This window comes from Coregonus lavaretus (assembly GCF_964263955.1).
Source record: "Coregonus lavaretus genome assembly, chromosome: 5".
Lineage (NCBI taxonomy): Eukaryota > Metazoa > Chordata > Actinopteri > Salmoniformes > Salmonidae > Coregonus > Coregonus lavaretus.
The window spans coordinates 12,325,533-12,343,184 of NC_139992.1; the positions used below are offsets into that span (position 1 = coordinate 12,325,533).

Here is a 17,652-nt window from a genome sequence, read left to right on the forward strand (position 1 = left end):
ACGATAGAAAAATGAACTGAGAGGGGACAAAGAGAATCAAATAAAGGGGAATAAAAACATTGATAACAGCCCGAGGTGTAGGGAGGAACTGGTCAATTCAGACTCGGAGAGTTTGGTGTTGACCGTACCTGGCTGTTTAGCTTGGACACCGCAGTGGCCAGAGCGATGTCTGGACGGTGGGCCAGGGAACCTCCATGGGCAGCCTCCTGGCGAGCCTTCTCACGGTAACCAATCTACCAGACACAATACACAAACCATGAGTGGACTGGACAATACAAGGGAAAGAGGATACCTAGTCAGTTGCACAACTGAATGCATTCAACCCAAATGTGTCTTCCGCATTTAACCCAACCGCTCAGTGGGTAATGTACAGACAGGCTGTCATGATATGACTTGTCTTGATGCCTTGTGATGGCGTCATGCTGAGAGTGTAAACAACAGCATAATTATTCAACTCAGAGAGGTAAACAAATACAAAATCCCTTTAATTTAGCAAAACAGGCTAACATGCTTCGCCACTGTGTAGGCTATTCACTGTGTACTAAACGCTCACATTGCTGGCGAGCTTGGAGGCCTGGGTAGCCTTCATGATGTCTGGGCGCATAGCCACAGAGGTGTAGTTGAGCTTGGCCCTAGCCTCCTGCCTGTAGGCAAACTAGAGATGGAGAGAGAGGAAAGAGTGAATCCACCACATGTGGAGAGACTGATATTAGTTATTGTGAAAGCACTTTGTGACAACTGCTGATGTAAAAAGGGGTTTATTAATACATTTGATAGATTGATTGATTAATAACAATCAATTCTATAAAGCATGCGTGAACTATTGAATGTCTTTAATATAGGAGATATACAGTACAGATGTATTTTTATAGGAGAGGAATGTGAGTGACTTACATTGCTCTGATTCTTGGCTACGTCCATGGCGTGCTGCACATCGGGAGGCACTCTCATGTTGTTGTACTTGGACTTGCCCTTCTCCTTCTCAAACTTCTGCTTGTACTGTTTCTGTGGACAGAAAGGCGGAGAAAAAGACGTCAAAGGTAAAGAATGGCTCAGGACTGTATAGTCTTGGCAAGTCTCATTCACTCTGTGCGAGAAATCCGGAAATGGAGGTTCAGGACTGTATAGCAGCTCCAACTAAACAGCTGGTATGGGGGGGGACTGACCTCGCTGACCAGTTTGCCCATGTCCTTGGCGTGAATGGTGTCGCGGGTCGTGGGCAGGGTGGTGAATTTGCCGGTCTGCTGCTCCTTCTTGCCGGCCAGCTTGTATTTGCTCTGAGGAAAGAAAGAAAACAACTAGTGTCAGACAGGAATCTGATTGGGCGTCGTACAAACCCAACTAACATACTGTACAGTTACATTCATTAAAACAAGTGTTCTTGAGAAATTTTGTGACACAAATTCCTTGTTCATCCATAAGGTAAGGTCCACATTATGACATATAAAGATCTATCTATGATAACTATACTGTAGGTTAGTAAGGAAAGCCATTAATTGGCAGTAATAAACATTACATAGTAAGTATCTGTAGTTATAACGCATTTGGTGTTTCCTGCTTCTTACCTCAGATGCCAGAATGCGCACTGACTTGGCATGAAGGTTAGCAGGAGTGTCCAGAACAGTCTTATACTGGCCCTTTGTCTTCTCAAACTTTTCCCTGTATTTCACCTGGTGGACAGAACAAAGCACTGCAATTAACACAGGCTTTTTTTACCTTAAGATTTCATTTCCATGTGTCAGAATAGAATAGAATAGGATAGAACAGAATAGAATAGCTTTATTTTTAATTGATGGGTGGCAGGTAAAGGAACAACTACTCACATTGCTTAAGTCAGCGTTCATCTTAGCCAGGACGGCTAACTTGTCGTCTACGATGGACATCACACAGCCCTTCATCATCTCCTTGTCATACTTGTACTCTATCTGAGGACAGCAACACATACAGCAGGGTTAGACCAGAGGAGCCATGTCAGGATGGTTGGAAGGTTGTTAAGTATGTAGCTAATCATCTAAAGTCGCTATTGTTTATTGTTTTTCATGGACTCTTAGAAGATGAGCCCCCTTGAGGGCTAAAATACATCCAAACAAACATCCAAACAAACAAACAAACAAACAAACATCCAAACAAACATACGTAGGTCTATAGTGCATGACTCACATCACTCTGTTGGAGGTTGGCCTTGGCAGCTTGGATAAAGTCAGGTCTGTCTACGGTCCAGATCCACTTATTCTTGGTGGCCTGGTACTTCTTCCTGTAGTCCAGCTGGAAGGAGACAAATCATACAGGAACAGAACAGTGAGTGAAGGGCCTGCCTCAAGCAAAAATATTTCAGTGGGCTGGAAAACATCAGGTATAGTGCCGGGCCCAAACAAGCCAACTTCATTCATTCATTAATACACTCATTCATTCATTCATTCATTCATTCAGAAGTGGTGTTCAGAGGTAAATGGATAGGAGGAGATGAGGAGTACTAGAAGCGAGAGACTCACATTGCTGATGTTCTTGTAGGCTTCCTTGGCAGCGCGGATTTCAAAGGATTCAGGGTCCATGTTGATCTGGGCCTTGCTCCTCTCATATACCTCCTTGTACTTCAGCTGAGACAAAGGAGAGAAAAACACACTCATACAGAACCAGGGATATGACTGTACCTGCCTCCATCTAAATCTTAGAGGTCTAGTTGTGAGGGTGTCCACTAGATAGCACAGTCACAAAGTCAAAATGGTCTACATCGTATATATTAATGAAAACAAAATTGAGCTTTTTGGTCTGAATTTAAGGTTAGGGTTAGGCATTAGGTTAGCAGTGTGGTTAAGGTTAGGTTTAAAATCAGATTTTAAGAAGATAAATTGTAGAAATAAATGGGGTGTATGGCTTTGTGGCTGTGTTAACTAGTGACAACCTTGTGAGAGTGAAGGAAGGCAGCCATTTTGAGAGTGTAGAGTACATACCACGCTGGTGATCTCATTGACCTTCCTCATGTGTGTGCTGTGTGGAGTGTCATGGCCCAGGGTGTAGCCCTTAGCCTTGTTCTTGTTATACTCCATCTTGTAGACATTCTGGAAAAAGTGATGGGAAAATGTTGCAAGTCACAATTATTCAAATATAGTGTTATGTTGATAAATACACAGTAGTAAAAAAGAAAGCATACATTTATACATTATTTACATGCTTTTATTATTTATTTATTTATCATAATTTTGTTACTTTATTTATTTGTATGAGAAGAGGGAGACAGTGACAACAATTGCAACAAAAACTATCTTTAATTGAATGTTGTGTGGCTAAGTGAACTCACGTCTCTGAAGGCATTGCTGCGTTTGTGGCTCTCATGCTCGGGAGTCTCCAGGATGGAGGTGAACTTGTCCTTAGCACGCTCATACTGCTCCCTGTACTTCCACTGTGGTGATGGGGGCAGGACACCAGAGTTAGACACACTCACACAGGAGACATTACTGTCAAATCAGTATCAATGTACCTTTTACTAACAGTGTTTAAATTATCTACAGATGATCTATGTGCTTTGCGGATTGATTTTATGAGTTAAGTTTACATGGCTTTATCCATTCCTGATCAAACTAATTGTATGTGCTTTAAAAGATAACGACATTTAAAATGCAGTGTAGCATGGAAAGGAGATTCTGTGAAGCGTGACTACAGTACATGTCAATGTAATTAATTACTGCAATGGGAAGACACCATGCAGAGATTGGAACATGCTTTACGGAATGATGCAACAAACTGAAATGATGTGGAAAGCGATGTCCACAAACACACAGTGTGAGAATGAAAACAGATTAGTGTTACCAATAGTCAGTTAGGACACAGCCTGGGGTTTTCTCATGGATCATTTTCTTCAGCTGACATTTGATCAGCTTGTCTGCTTCTATACTATGTCCTGCTGATGAGTCTGGTGATATTTCAACATGATTAGTACAGACTAATGATGGTTGTATTTATTTATCATCATTTGGAGAAAAAATGTGAACTAAAATAAATGAAAATAAACAAAACTATTGACTGTGTCATAGAAAATCTGTGTTCATCATTTAACATGTCCTTGTAGACGGTTCAGTCTGTACTTGTAATGTGGGTTACAGGGAGTGAGATCATAACTTGGGATAAGCTGGGTAGCTTGGGTTCAGAGGTCAGAGAGGATTCAAGAGTGTTTATGAAGCAGGGAGGAAAATAAGTCCAGAATTAGACAAATGATGTGGTTGGCGGCAGGTAGCCTTGCGGTTAAGAGCGTTTTGCCAGAAACCGAAATCTGTTGATGTGCCCTTCAGCAAGGCACTTAACCCTAATTGGTCCTGTAAATCGCTCTCGATAAGAGCTTCTGCTAAATAACTAATATTGAAATGTGAAAAAATGGGAGACTGGGTGGGAGTGAAGGAAGTTACTGTCAGTTAGGAGTTCAGCATGGGTTTCCACAGCTGAAGTTAGCTAGGGCTGAGGCTGGGAAGAGAACTGCAGCAGGAGGGAGAGGGAATTGGGAAACCTCTGCGAGGTGAGTTTGGTTGGTCTGCTGGGGCGATGGACCATTACCTTACACTGCACGCTGGACTGGTAAATGGCGCTGAGGATGTCTGGGCGGAGCAGCTCATTGCAGCCGTTCTTTAAGAGCACCCTGGCCCTGGATCTATATTTTTTCTGTCCACGGGGGGGACACCAACACACACAAACACACACACACACAGCATGCCGAGGACAGTGGGACAAACAGGATGGAGTGGACTAGAGAGGAGCTGCGGAGATCCCAGGCCTGGAGTCTGTGTTGTGTCCTCCTGATCTATTCCCCTCAGAGCCATTCATCCCGCTAAATTAAATCTTGTTTAATCTGGTTCAATCAATCATATAGGCCTTTTTTTTATTAGCTTTAATGATTTTGCCAATGCTTTAAAAAATGTTGACGTTTGTCATTAAAACTGACAAGATAAAGAGGTTCAACCAAGTCTATGGGTTTAACTCTGAGTGCACAGATCAAGGAGAGTGTAGCCGCTCACTCAGAACACCCAAGGGGGCTATTTGAGTGGCAGAGTACGACACCTGCTGCGTGAGGAAAAAGAGAGAGAGAGACGTGAACACGAACAACGACTGGCATTATATCCATGCGACTATGACCTCCCGCAGGCCTGCAGTCAGATGACCTCATGCACCGGGCTCAGAAGCAGGCTTTCTGATAGGCCCAGAGGAGGCGGAGGCGGGCGTGGACGTGGCTCCGCAGCGGGCAAATCATAGCTTTACCTGGCTATTCTTGGCGTTCTCCTTAGCCAGGAGGTTTCTAGGATCATCCAACACACTGCTGTACTTATCCTTGGTCTTCTCATAGGCTGCTCTATAGTGCCTCTGCTCAGAACGTCAAAAATGAGTTAAAGACAACTGACAAACAAACAGGGAGCTGTGACATTCAGGGGATAAGAAGACTGCCAGGAAAGAAAGTCAAGGTTAATCCCATGTGATACATAGAGGAATGAACCGCAGAGACAAAATAAACTTGAGTGACAACGACACAGTATTGTGGCTAGGATTACCGCAGGAAGAAAGAAGGTACATTCATCATTACAGTAGATATACTTAACGTTATGAACTAATCATGATAATTTTTTACCTCCAAAGCTGAGAATCCAAATGAGATGCAGTAGAAAGAAAACACGTTATACTCATTACTGTATCTGATTTTCATGAGATAATTTAAATAAGATCAAATCTATCCAGTATATCCAAATCGAAACCGACATGAATTTGTATAAATGTATTACGAAAGTGCAGCTGCGACTTACATCATTGATGATAATGGAGGCATTCTTTGCGGCCTGGAAGAATGGAGTGTCACAGGTATACTTGAAGCGGTGTCTGTTCTTCTCGAAAGTTGCTCTATAGATTCTCTGTTTTCAGGAGAAGAGGGAAGAGAAGAAAAGAAAAAAGCATGGTGGTTATCGAAGACAAAGATACAGTAAGATCTGAGAATGCTTTTATTGTATTTGTAGCAGTTGATTCTTTTCTTTACCTCACTGTAGAGGGCCTTGTTCTTCTCAGCCTGGACCATCTCAGGTCTGTCCCACACGTAGCAGCCAATACCCTTCAGCCAATCCAGATCCTCCTTGTACTTGACCTAATATTGGACAGAGAAATTAATGTTGTGGGTCATTCATAAACACACGTTGCATACAAGTATTCTAATATGCTAAAATGGACAATACAATCGTTTTATGGAAACTACACACTAAGTATTCAAATGTACAGTGATTCTGCTGTGAGGGTATTTTCTGATGTTAAGGTGACTCACGTCGCTGACGTTATCACCAATGATTCTGCTGTGGAAGAACTCGGGACGGTCTGGCATGGATCTCCATGTACCCAGAGAGTTGATATACTTCTCTCTGTATTTGACCTGTGTGAAGGAGAGAAAGATAATTGTCTTATAGCTGTATGACAACATACATGTATACAGTATTTGGCTAAATCCACATACCAAAAGGAGTACATTTAATGGACCAAATCATGCTATTGGATGGTTCTGAGCCAGCAGGCAAAGCTGGTTGAAACGACTTAGTTGAAAGAGATTACTGGTTGTAAACTGGTTGTAATTATGTCATTTCAACCAGTTTTGGTCGCTGGGGAGATCTTTTCTAATTGGCTGACATACTGACCTCGCTGATGTCATCGGTGACCCTACGGTGACACACGATGTCCAGGGCATCCTTGACGCTGTGGTAGTGTCCCTTGGCCAGCTCAAAGCTCTCCTTGTAGCGCAGCTGGAGAGACAGACAGACAGACAGACAGACAGACAGAAAGTGAGAAAGAAGGAAAGAAAGAGAGAGAAAGAGAAAGGGAGAGAAAGAGAGAGAGAGAGAAAAAAGTGAGAGAGAGAGAGAAAGAGAGAGAGAGAAAGAGCGAGAGAGAGAGAGAAAGAGAGAGAGAACGAGCGAGAGAGAGAGAGAGAGAGAAAGAGAGAGAAAGAGCGAGAGAGAGAGAGAGAGAGAGAGAAAGAGAGAGCGAGAGAAAGAGAGAAAGAGCGAGAGAGAGAGAGAGAAAGTGAGAGAGAGAGAGAGCGAGAGAGAGAGAGAGCAAGAGAGAGAGAGAGAGAGAGAGAGAGAACGAGCGAGAGAGAGAGAGAGAGAAAGAGCGAGAGAGAGAGAGAGAGAGAAAGAGAGAGCGAGAGAAAGAGAGAAAGAGCGAGAGAGAGAGAGAGAAAGTGAGAGAGAGAGAGAGAGCGAGAGAGAGAGAGAGAGAGAGAGAGAGAGAAAGAGAGAGAGAGAGAGAGAGAGAGAAAGAAAGAGAAAGAGCGAGAGAGAGAGAGAGAGAGAGAGAGAGAGAGAGAGAGAGAGAGGGAAATAGTGAGAGAGAGAGAGAGAGAGAGAGAGAGAGAGAGAGAGAGAGAGAGAGAGAGAGAGAGACAGACAGACAGACAGACAGACAGACAGACAGACAGACAGACAGACAGACAGACAGACAGACAGACAGACAGACAGACAGACAGACAGACAGACAGACATAGAGAGAGAGAGAGAGAGAGAGAGAGAGAGAGAGAGATAGAGAAAGTGAGAAAGAAAGAAAGAAAGAAAGAAAGAGAGAGAAAGAGAAAGAGAGAAAAAAAGAGCGAGAGCGAGAGAGAAAGAGACAGAGAGAGAGAAAGAGAGAGAGAGAAAGAGAGAGAGAGAGAAAGAGAGAGAGAGAGAGAGAGAGAGAAAGTGAGAGAGAAAGAAAGAAAGAGAGAATGAAAGAGAGAGAAAGAGAAAGAGAAGAGAGAGAGAGAGAGAGAGAGAGAGAGAGAGAGAGAGAGAGAGAGAGAGGAGAGAGAGAGGAGAGAGAGAGAGAGAGAGAGAGAGAGAGAGAGAGAGAGAGAGAGAGAGAGAGAGAGAGAGAGAGAGAGTGTGTAGTAGGTCAGTCATTTGTAAGAAGGACAACTTAAAGACCAAAGACAGCAGAGGAGGAGGAGGGATCACCAGAGAGCATACTCACATCACTGGACTGTAGGTAGGCCTTCTTGGCCCGGACCAGGATGGGTGTGTCATGGATGCTGGTGTACTTGTGCTTCATTTTCTCATACTGATCTTTGTATTTGATCTGGGGACGAAACAGAGGAGAAACTGTGTTAGAGCAGCAGTGAAGGGCAAATACTATGGTATCATACTGGGACATAAGAAAGGCAATATAGTGGTGATAACCTTCACACTGGTTTGGAACGAGGAAAAGTGTTAGAGAGATTGGGTTAGAAAGACTTACCTCGCTGGAGACCACCTTCATAGCCCTGGCGTGGTCCATGATGGGGGTGTCGATCTCCGGAGTGAAGTGGGCTCTCTCCTTGGAGGCCAGGTCAGAGTACATAAACTGCAATTATGAGAGAGAGACATTAACAAAAATGTCAGAAATCACTTTCTTTGTACTTTTTTGTCATTGTTGTGCTTTAAGTTGGTATCAATACAAATCCTAACACAGATATCAGTCCTCCTAAGAGTTCACCAGGTTTATTGAATCTGTGAGAGCTAAGATGACTTGCCTTGTTGCTGAGCTGTTGGGCCCATTTGACTCTCTTGATCTCGAGGGAGTCCAGGGTGGTGGTGCACTTGGTCTTCTCCACATTGCCCTGGGCTCTGTACATCAGCTGAGTACGAGAGGTTAAAGGTTAACATAGCCAGTTAACACTGCCTATTCAGACAGAAAGACAGACCTGTGAGGTTCAACCATATTATAAACTGGGTGGTTCGAGCCCTGAATGCTGATTGGCTGACAGCCGTGGTATATCAGACCGCGTTGCATCGTGCATAAGAACAGCCCTTAGCAGTGGTATATTGGCCATATACCACACCTCCTCGGGCCTTATTGCTTAATTATAATACCGCAAAACTTCCATTAAATGCTGAGTCTTCAACAAGCATCGGCCTTGTATAATGGCAGTTAATGGCAGTTTTACTGTACTGTGTTAATATATTGTATATTGTAATTTGATATAGTAATAATATATTTTATATATATATGTGTGGGAAATGGTGGGAGATATGGCAGAGAATATGACTCACGTCGCTCATGTGGGTCTTGAGCTCAGTGACGCGCTGGTACTCTGGTGTGTCCAGGACCACAGTGAAGTTGGCACGGTTCTTCTTCGCCTCAACTTCATAGTTGGCCTGTTGTGGGGAGATAAATGAATATGGATTATCATGGAGCAGATACATTATAGACAGTATTTACAGTATTTGCAGATTGTGTATACTTAGCTAATTACTTAGACCAATCGCCCCATGAGGAGTGTAGTCCATCAATTGATTGGTGTTTGAAACCATGATAAAGTCAATAAGAAAGGAAAGGCCACCTACTCTGAACTTGGTGATGTCGCGGACAGTCGACATCTCGGGTGTGTCATACAGGAAGCAGCCAACGCCTCTCAGCCACAGAAGGTCCTCTTTGTATCTCAGCTGGTGATACAAACAGAGACACATATTGATTTTACTCATTAGGCATGGAGGGACTTAGTAAAGTAACAATAACCTATCAATGAAATCTACTCATATCCTGACTGAAGTTAACTTAAGCATTCATTGTAAAAAACATATTTCAGTGGTTGTAAAGCCTAAATATTGCACTTTTCAGAAGTTGCTTGGCTGCTTTGTTTTCAGTGAGTGAATGTTATTGGGCCACCTACGTCACTGGTGATCTCGTTGACGTGGTTGCAGTGTATCATCTGGGGAGTGATGCCCATGGGGATCATGGTGCCTCTGTTGGCAAAGTACTTCTCCTTGTAACACAACTGCATGGGACAGAGGGAGACACACAGTACTTAGAACACGTGTCAAACTAACTTCACAGCAAATATAATAAATAAATCAATAGTTTTTAAACAAAATGTCTCTAAATATAATGAATGTATGAATGAAAAAAGAGATAGAATCATGATGAATTAGACTTGTAGCAAGCATCAACACAAAGCCATAGTAACAAACATCAATTAACAATAGTACAGAAGTGATAATGACAGGATGAGAAAAGGTCACGTACGTCGCTGACAGCCTCCTGGGTCATTTTGACCTGTCTGATCTCAGGTGTGTCGTAGGTGCTGTGGATCTTATCCTTCCCCTTCTCATACAGCTCACGGTACAGACGCTGGGACAGACAGACAGACAGACAGACAGACAGACAGAGAGAGAGGGGAAATAACATCACTACTACTATGCCACAAAACAATCATTTTAATAATACCAACATACCAGGGTCTTTGACTTACTCTACACAGCTATAACGATTCAACATCTTTCAAGGGATTCATAACAAAAAAAAACCTGGATCATCAATCAAATTGAATAATTAATACATTATTTTATGTTTCCAAATAGTGGGGGAAGAGTAGCAGTCATTTGTAATCTTACCGGGTTGGTGACCTTGTTGGCGTTCCTGATATTGACAAAGCTGACACCTTCTGGGTCCAGGGTGTAGTTCGTAGCCTTTGACTTTTCATAGTCATTCTTGTACTTCACCTACACAATACAACACAATTCCATGTGTGAGTTACTACCATACAAATACAATATATTACCATTCTATGGTAACTACATATATAGGCTTCCTTTTACTTCACCTACAGTACACAACAGAACACTGTTCCGAGTGTGAGTAACTCGACCTCATCCATAGGGTCATCCTACAGTATGTGCATCTCATAACTGAAACTTTGCATCTGAATAGATTATTATAATCTTTTTACAATGACACAATTTGAAGAAAATAAAGTGTTGTCTGTCTTTCTTACGCTGCTGGCAACAATGGTGTTTTGTTTGGCCTGCTTCATGAGAGGATTGTCGTGGGGAAGAGAGTAGCCAGTGGGCATGAAGTTCTTGTTGGCCTCTTTGTACAAGTTCTGAAGAGAATAAAGACGTGTAATCAGAGGAGGACATGAGACATGAGGATCATAATAAAACAATGTCTGTTTTTAGTCATCTTTTCTATCCATAAACAGTTAGAGGGAGTAGTTACTATCTATGCATCTTTGAAGTTACGCGTGATGTATGCTTTGTAAGAGTGTACTTAAAGTAAATAAATTATAAAAGAAAATAAGTAAGGATGGAACACATCTTACATCGCTCTGGTTGAAGTTGGCCAGGCGTGCCCTCTCTGTATCCACGGTGACAGCGGGGGAGGAATTAGTTCCCTTGACATTGGTGGCGTAGTCGTTTCGGTAGTGGAGCTGAGAACATGAGAGGACAAAGGAGGAATAGGTGAGAACTTTAAATGCTTAATCTTAATGGCCATGTACATAATCTCCACCCGGCACAGCCAGAAGAAGACTGGCCACCCCTCAGAGCATGGTTCCTCTCTAGGTTTCTTCCTAGGTTACTGCCTTTCTAGGAGGGAGTTTTTCCTAGCCAACGTGCTTCTACAACTGCATTGCTTGCTGTTTAGGGTTTTAGGCTGGGTTTCTGTATAAGCACTTTGTGACATCTGCTGGATGTAAAAAGGGCTTAATAAATACATTTGATTGATTGATCATCATGAAAATAATTTGAATTCTTAACTTGAATTTGTTCTTAACTGACTCCTCTGATTAAATAAGGGTTAAATAAAATAATAAAATGGTGATATAAAAGTAAGACGCTTTAGTGACAGTACTCACATCGCTCAGGTTCTGAGCACCCAGTTTTGCTGTCTCATAGGTAGGAGTGTCGATGACCACAGAGTATTCCTTGAACGCCTCAATGCCCTTGGCTCTGTACTTGTTCTGGAAGACAAGAACAAATACATCCACGTCTACATCTGTGGGGTGAATCTGATTCCTACAGTCATTACATTAGGAGAAGAGAAGAGAGGAGAGGAGAGGAGAGGAGAGGAGAGGAGAGGAGAGGAGAGGAGAGGAGAGGAGAGGAGAAGAGAAGAGAGGAGAGGAGAGGAGAGGAGAGGAGAGGAGAGGAGAGGAGAGGAGAGGAGAGGAGAGGAGAGGAGAGGAGAGGAGTAAAGACGGATTAAGAAAGATAGGTGAGAGGCATGCGGAGGGAGCATACATCGCTCTGCAGTTTGTCAGCAGCCTTGACGCGCAGGATCTCAGGGGTGTCCCAGGCATAGCAGCCAATTCCCCTCAGCCAGTTCAGGTCATCCTTGTAGAAGACCTGGGGAGCCACAGAATAATAACAATCAGTTAAAGAAGTAATAATGACAAGCAAGAAGACATACAGAATTAATTAACTATAACTTAGAACTACATAATATAATGAACTACATACATATAACTATGTTAGTTCCCAATAGTAGTTACTTTGTCTGACACATTCTACAAGATACTAAATTAACGACCATACCCCAGAAAATAAAAATAACACCAAGTCCTCTCTTCCTGAAGAACGTTTTTTTATTTATAAAAAATATTATAGAGTTTATTTAAATATAATGTTGTTTATAATAAGTAAGAATAATACATTTTATTCAATTGAATCATTTAACTTCACATGAAACTGTGATTAAATACAATGTGAAAACCCAACAAATACAGTTTTCCACATAAAAAAAGTGTATTCAAATATTCAAAGTTCAGATGACTCACGTCGCTGAGCTGCTCGTTGACCTTGCGTGCCTGGACGAACACCTGCATATCAGGCATACAGATCCACTGGTGCAGGTGCTTCCTGTAACCGATCTCACTGACTTGGTTCTGGGTTTGACGGGCTGAAAGGACATCTAGCATATCTGCGGGGATGTGGTTCTTGGCCTTGGTCTTCTCATAGTCCGCCTTGTACAAGCGCTACATATAGAGAGGGTACATAAACCATTACATGTGTATACATTTCCATTTATTTAAGATCAATGTATTTGACTGCCATATGGAAGCAAGTCAAGTAAAGAGGCAATCATGAAAAAAGGCAACAAGACTCACGTCAAGACCCATCTTTCCAGCTTTGAGGCAGCGGAGAGTTTGTGGGTCGTCCTCCAGGGACTTGGGAAGGGTGTAGAGGGACTTGAACTTCTCATAATCCTCCCTGTATTTAACCTATAGGGGAAGGGATCATATTGGTTGCAAATTAGGATTTCTCAATGAAGAACATCAAAACTCAAAAAAACGTCTTGGACTACAAAGGGTTTTAAGTTGGGTGATATGTTGAACTCACATTGCTGAGGACGACCTTCTGTTGTTTGGCGTGTTTCATAGCATGGGAGTCTGATGGCAGCGTGTAACCCGTAGCCTTGATCTTGTCCCAGGCAGATGTATATGTTTTCTAGATGACACAAAAGGAAACATAAACATCATAAATACAGCATTTAAAATCCTAATAGGTCATTTGGAGACATAGCGTAGTGTCTACAGTAGAGCCGTACTCACAGTGCTGTAGAAGTGCTTGAGGTTGGCGTTGTGTGCGTAGTCGTAGGTATCCAGGATTGTGGTATACATATGCTTGTCTTTATGGTAAGCCTCCCTGTAGTTCAGCTGGGGAGATAAAGAGCATATGTTTTGATACAAAGCGGGTTTTATACATTTTTATACTATTAAAAGAGATGTGTAGTATGGTGTAGTATAGTATAGATTTCTGTATTGTACATCTGACACTTACATCACTGGCCCAGGTGTGACCCAAGAGAGCAGTCACGTAGACTGGGGTGTCTGTCACGATGGAGTAGTTGTTGAATTCCTTCTTACCCTCCTCTTTGTATTTGAGCTGTGAGAAAATAAATGCAGAGGGTTAACAAACCATGGTCCCGTGTGGCTCAGTTGGTAGAGCATGGCACTTGCAATGCCAGGGTTGTGGGTTTGATTCCCACGGGGGACCAGCATGAAAATGGATGCCCTCACTACTGTAAGTCACTCTGGATAAGAGTGTCTGCTACATGACTAAAATGTTTGTTTTTTAAATAGTCTCCTATCACTATTATATTCTGACAAGTATTTTTATGATAAAATATACTATTTATTTAGTATTTATGATGGACTGGTAGTCAACCATTAACAAACAAAAGACTAGACGAATCATTGGTATAAATGACAGTAAGTTATCTGTGACAGAGGTGATGTCTCTCTTGGTACTCACGTCGCTCTGCAGCAGGTAGGCATTCTTGGCGCGGACAAGCTCAGGTGTGTCCCAAACATAGCAACCAATACCCTTCATCCAGTTCAGGTCTTCTTTGTAGTACACCTAGCAAACAGATAGACAATACCACAACGCTGAGATCAGATCAGTTGGATTTAATGGGATTTTACAAATACTGGGATAGTGTGGGGTAGTGTAGCTAACTAAGGACAGCAAAGGGACGAGGAGCAGATGAACCTACATTACTATTAGTATTACTTCTATTTGTCTCATAAAATATGTAATTGTATTGTTTTTAAAATATATATAGATACTGAACAAAAATATAAACGCAACATGCAACAATTTCAAAGATTTTGCTGAGTTACAGTTCATATAAGGAAACCAGTCAATTGAAATAAATTAATTAGGCCCCAATCTATGGACTTCGCATGACTGGGCAGGGGTGCAGCCATGGGTGGGCCAGACCCAGCCAATCAGAATGAGTTTTTCCCCACAAAAGACGATCCCGCAGGTAAAGAAGCCTAATGTGGAGGTATTGGGCTGGTGTGGTTACAAGTGGTCTGCGGTTGTGAAGCCGGTTGGACATACTGCCAAATTCTCTAAAATGACGTTGGAGGCAGTTTATGCTAGAGAAATTAACATTACATTCTCTGGCAACAGCTCTGGTGGACATTCCTGCAGTCAGAATGCCAATTGCACACTCCCTCAAAACTTGAGACATCTGTGGCATTGAGTTGTGTGACAAAACTGCATATTTTAAAGTGGCCTTTTATTGTCCCCAGCACAAGGTGCATCTGTGTAATGATCATGCTGTTTAATCAGCTTCTTGATATGCCACACCTGTCAGGTTGATGGATTATCTTGGCAAAGGAGAAATGCTCACTAACAGGGATGTAAACAAATTTGTGCACAAAATTTGAGAGAAATAAGGTTTTTGTGCGTATGAAACATTTCTGGGATTTTTTATTTCAGCTCATGAAACATGGGACCAACACTTTACATGTTGCATTTATATTTTTGTTCAGTGTATTTATTTATTTATTTGTAACATATGTTGTGAACGTGCGAAATACAACGTACATCACTCAGGATCTCGTTGTTCCTGCGGGCTCTGGTAGAGTCCTCCTGGTCGGGGTGGCAGGTCCAGTTGTGCAGGTAGGTGCGGTACAGCACGTCACTGAGCATGTCCTGGCACCTCTTAGCCACCAAGTTGGGAATGATGTCAGCCGGGATGTGGTTCTTGGCCTTGTTGGTGTTATACTCCTTTTGGTAATCCCTCTGGAAGAAAGAACAGGGCACTGTGTTGATATCTCAAGATATGTGGATTATTTTCAAATAAAAAATATAATAAAATCAAATGAAAGTATACTTGTCATATGCATACTTGCATGTTCACCATTGCAACAACAAAATAAGAATAGAAGTCAGTAAAGCATATTCAATAGAAGAAAATAACCTGACAGAACTATACATATGAATAGGAAAGTATATCTACGGAGTAAATATGGCATTTTCCAAGTTCCAACAGAGTATATTTTAAAACTTGTATTTATACAGATAGATTTAAGAACAAATTCTTAATGACGACCTGCTGTTGTCTTATTGTATCTTTGGTGAATGTAGTGACTGGATTATCATGCGTGCGATTTACTAGATTATACTGTGGAAGTGATATCTTACTAGATGTGAAGATACAGTATGCAGCAGTATCATATTTTACTAGATATACTGTAGATATACTATAGTATTATAGCAGTATTATATCTTACTAGATACACTGTAGATATATTATAGAATTATAGCAGTATTATATCTTACTAGATACACTGTAGATATATTATAGAATTATAGCAGTATTATATCTTACTAGATAGACTGGAGATATGCTATAGTATTATATCAGTAACATATTTCAAATCAAATCAAAATTATTTGCCACATGCGCCGAATACAACAGGTGTAGACATTACAGTGAAATGCTTACTTATTTACTAGATATATGGTAGATATATGGTAGATATATGGTAGATATATGGTAGATATACTATAGTATTATAGCAGTATCATATCTTACTAGATATACTGTAGATTCAGTTGAAGTCGGAAGTTTACATTCACCTTAGCCAAATATATTTAAACTCTGTTTTTCACAATTCCTGACATTTAATCCTAGTAAAAATTCCCTGTCTTAGGTCAGTTAGGATCACCACTTTATTTTAAGAATGTGAAATGTCAGAATAAAAGTAGAGAGAATGATTTATTTCAGCTTTTATTTCTTTCATCACATTCCAAGTGGGTCAGAAGTTTAAATACATTCAATTAGTATTTGGTAGCATTGCCTTTAAATTGTTTAACTTGGGTCAAACGTTTCGGGTAGCCTTCCACAAGCTTCCCACAATAAGTTGGGTGAATTTCGGCCCATTCCTCCTGACAGAGCTGGTGTAACTGAGTCAGGTTTGTAGGCCTCCTTGCTCGCACATGCTTTTTCAGTTCTGCCAACAAATGTTCTATAGGATTGAGGTCAGGGCTTTGTGATGGCCACTCCAATACCTTGACTTTGTTGTCCTTAAGCCATTTTGTCATAACTTTTGAAGTATGCTTGGGGTCATTGTCCATTTGGAAGACCCATTTGCGACCAAGCTTTAACTTCCTGACTGATGTCTTGAGATGTTGCTTCAATATATCCACATAATTTTCCTTCCTCATGATACCATCTATTTTGTGAAGTGCACCAGTCCCTCCTGCAGCAAAGCACCCCCACAGCATGATGCTGCCACCCCCGTGCTTCACGGTTGGGATGGTGTTCTTTGGCTTGCAAGCGTTCCCCTTTTTCCTCCAAACATAACGATGGTCATTGTGGCCAAACAGTTCTATTTTTGTTTCATCAGACCAGAGGACATTTCTCCAAAAAGTACGATCTTTGTCCCCATGTGCAGTTACAAACCGTAGTCTGGCTTTTTTATGGCGGTTTTGGAGCAGTGGCTTCTTCCTTGCTGAGCGGCCTTTCAGGTTATGTCGATATAGGACTCGTTTTACTGTGGATATAGATACTTTTGTACCTGTTTCCTCCAGCATCTTCACAAGGTCCTTTGCTGTTGTTCTGGGATTGATTTGCACTTTTCGCACCAAAGTACGTTCATCTCTAGGAGACAGAACGCGTCTCCTTCCTGAGCGGTATGACGGCTGCATGGTCCCATGGAGTTTATACTTGCGTACTATTGTTTGTCCAGATGAACGTGGTACCTTCATGCTTTGGAAATTGCTCCCAAGAATGAACCAGACTTGTGGAGGTCTACAATTTTGGCTGATTTCTTTGGATTTTCCCATGATGTCAAGCAAAGAGGCACTGAGTTTGAAGGTAGGCCTTGAAATACATCCACAGGTACACCTCCAATTGACTCAAATGATGTCAATTAGCCTATCAGAAGCTTCTAAAGCCATTACATTTTTTTCTGGAATTTTTCAAGCTGTTTAAAGGTCAACTTAGTGTATGTAAACTTCTGACCCACTGGAATTGTGATACAGTGAATTAAAAGTGAAATAATCTGTCTGTAAACAATTGTTGGAAAAATTACTTGTGTCATGCACAAAGTAGATGTCCTAACTGACTTGCCAAAACTATAGTTTGTTAACAAGAAATTTGTGTGTG

The 17,652-nt window shown here is 41.6% G+C and overlaps 1 protein-coding gene across 1 annotated transcript in view; it reads right to left on the reverse strand.

Moving 5' to 3' along the window:
* LOC311128997 (nebulin-like) overlaps window positions 1-17,652 on the reverse strand; it is a gene marked incomplete at its 5' end in the record, with an annotated part of 94,995 nt that overhangs the window by 22,768 nt on the left and 54,575 nt on the right. The window contains 34 exons of the mRNA XM_084161230.1: window positions 129-233; window positions 554-655; window positions 895-1,005; window positions 1,167-1,277; window positions 1,566-1,670; window positions 1,824-1,925; window positions 2,161-2,265; window positions 2,493-2,597; window positions 2,952-3,059; window positions 3,299-3,400; window positions 4,546-4,650; window positions 5,781-5,885; window positions 6,008-6,112; window positions 6,287-6,391; window positions 6,651-6,755; window positions 7,963-8,067; window positions 8,227-8,331; window positions 8,501-8,605; window positions 9,021-9,125; window positions 9,315-9,413; window positions 9,641-9,745; window positions 9,994-10,098; window positions 10,362-10,469; window positions 10,742-10,849; window positions 11,069-11,176; window positions 11,603-11,707; window positions 11,988-12,092; window positions 12,524-12,721; window positions 12,854-12,967; window positions 13,086-13,193; window positions 13,298-13,402; window positions 13,527-13,631; window positions 14,001-14,105; window positions 15,084-15,281. Of these exons, the coding sequence (XP_084017356.1) occupies window positions 129-233; window positions 554-655; window positions 895-1,005; window positions 1,167-1,277; window positions 1,566-1,670; window positions 1,824-1,925; window positions 2,161-2,265; window positions 2,493-2,597; window positions 2,952-3,059; window positions 3,299-3,400; window positions 4,546-4,650; window positions 5,781-5,885; window positions 6,008-6,112; window positions 6,287-6,391; window positions 6,651-6,755; window positions 7,963-8,067; window positions 8,227-8,331; window positions 8,501-8,605; window positions 9,021-9,125; window positions 9,315-9,413; window positions 9,641-9,745; window positions 9,994-10,098; window positions 10,362-10,469; window positions 10,742-10,849; window positions 11,069-11,176; window positions 11,603-11,707; window positions 11,988-12,092; window positions 12,524-12,721; window positions 12,854-12,967; window positions 13,086-13,193; window positions 13,298-13,402; window positions 13,527-13,631; window positions 14,001-14,105; window positions 15,084-15,281 (3,777 nt within the window). The remainder of the gene's footprint in view (window positions 1-128; window positions 234-553; window positions 656-894; window positions 1,006-1,166; window positions 1,278-1,565; window positions 1,671-1,823; window positions 1,926-2,160; window positions 2,266-2,492; window positions 2,598-2,951; window positions 3,060-3,298; window positions 3,401-4,545; window positions 4,651-5,780; window positions 5,886-6,007; window positions 6,113-6,286; window positions 6,392-6,650; window positions 6,756-7,962; window positions 8,068-8,226; window positions 8,332-8,500; window positions 8,606-9,020; window positions 9,126-9,314; window positions 9,414-9,640; window positions 9,746-9,993; window positions 10,099-10,361; window positions 10,470-10,741; window positions 10,850-11,068; window positions 11,177-11,602; window positions 11,708-11,987; window positions 12,093-12,523; window positions 12,722-12,853; window positions 12,968-13,085; window positions 13,194-13,297; window positions 13,403-13,526; window positions 13,632-14,000; window positions 14,106-15,083; window positions 15,282-17,652) is intronic.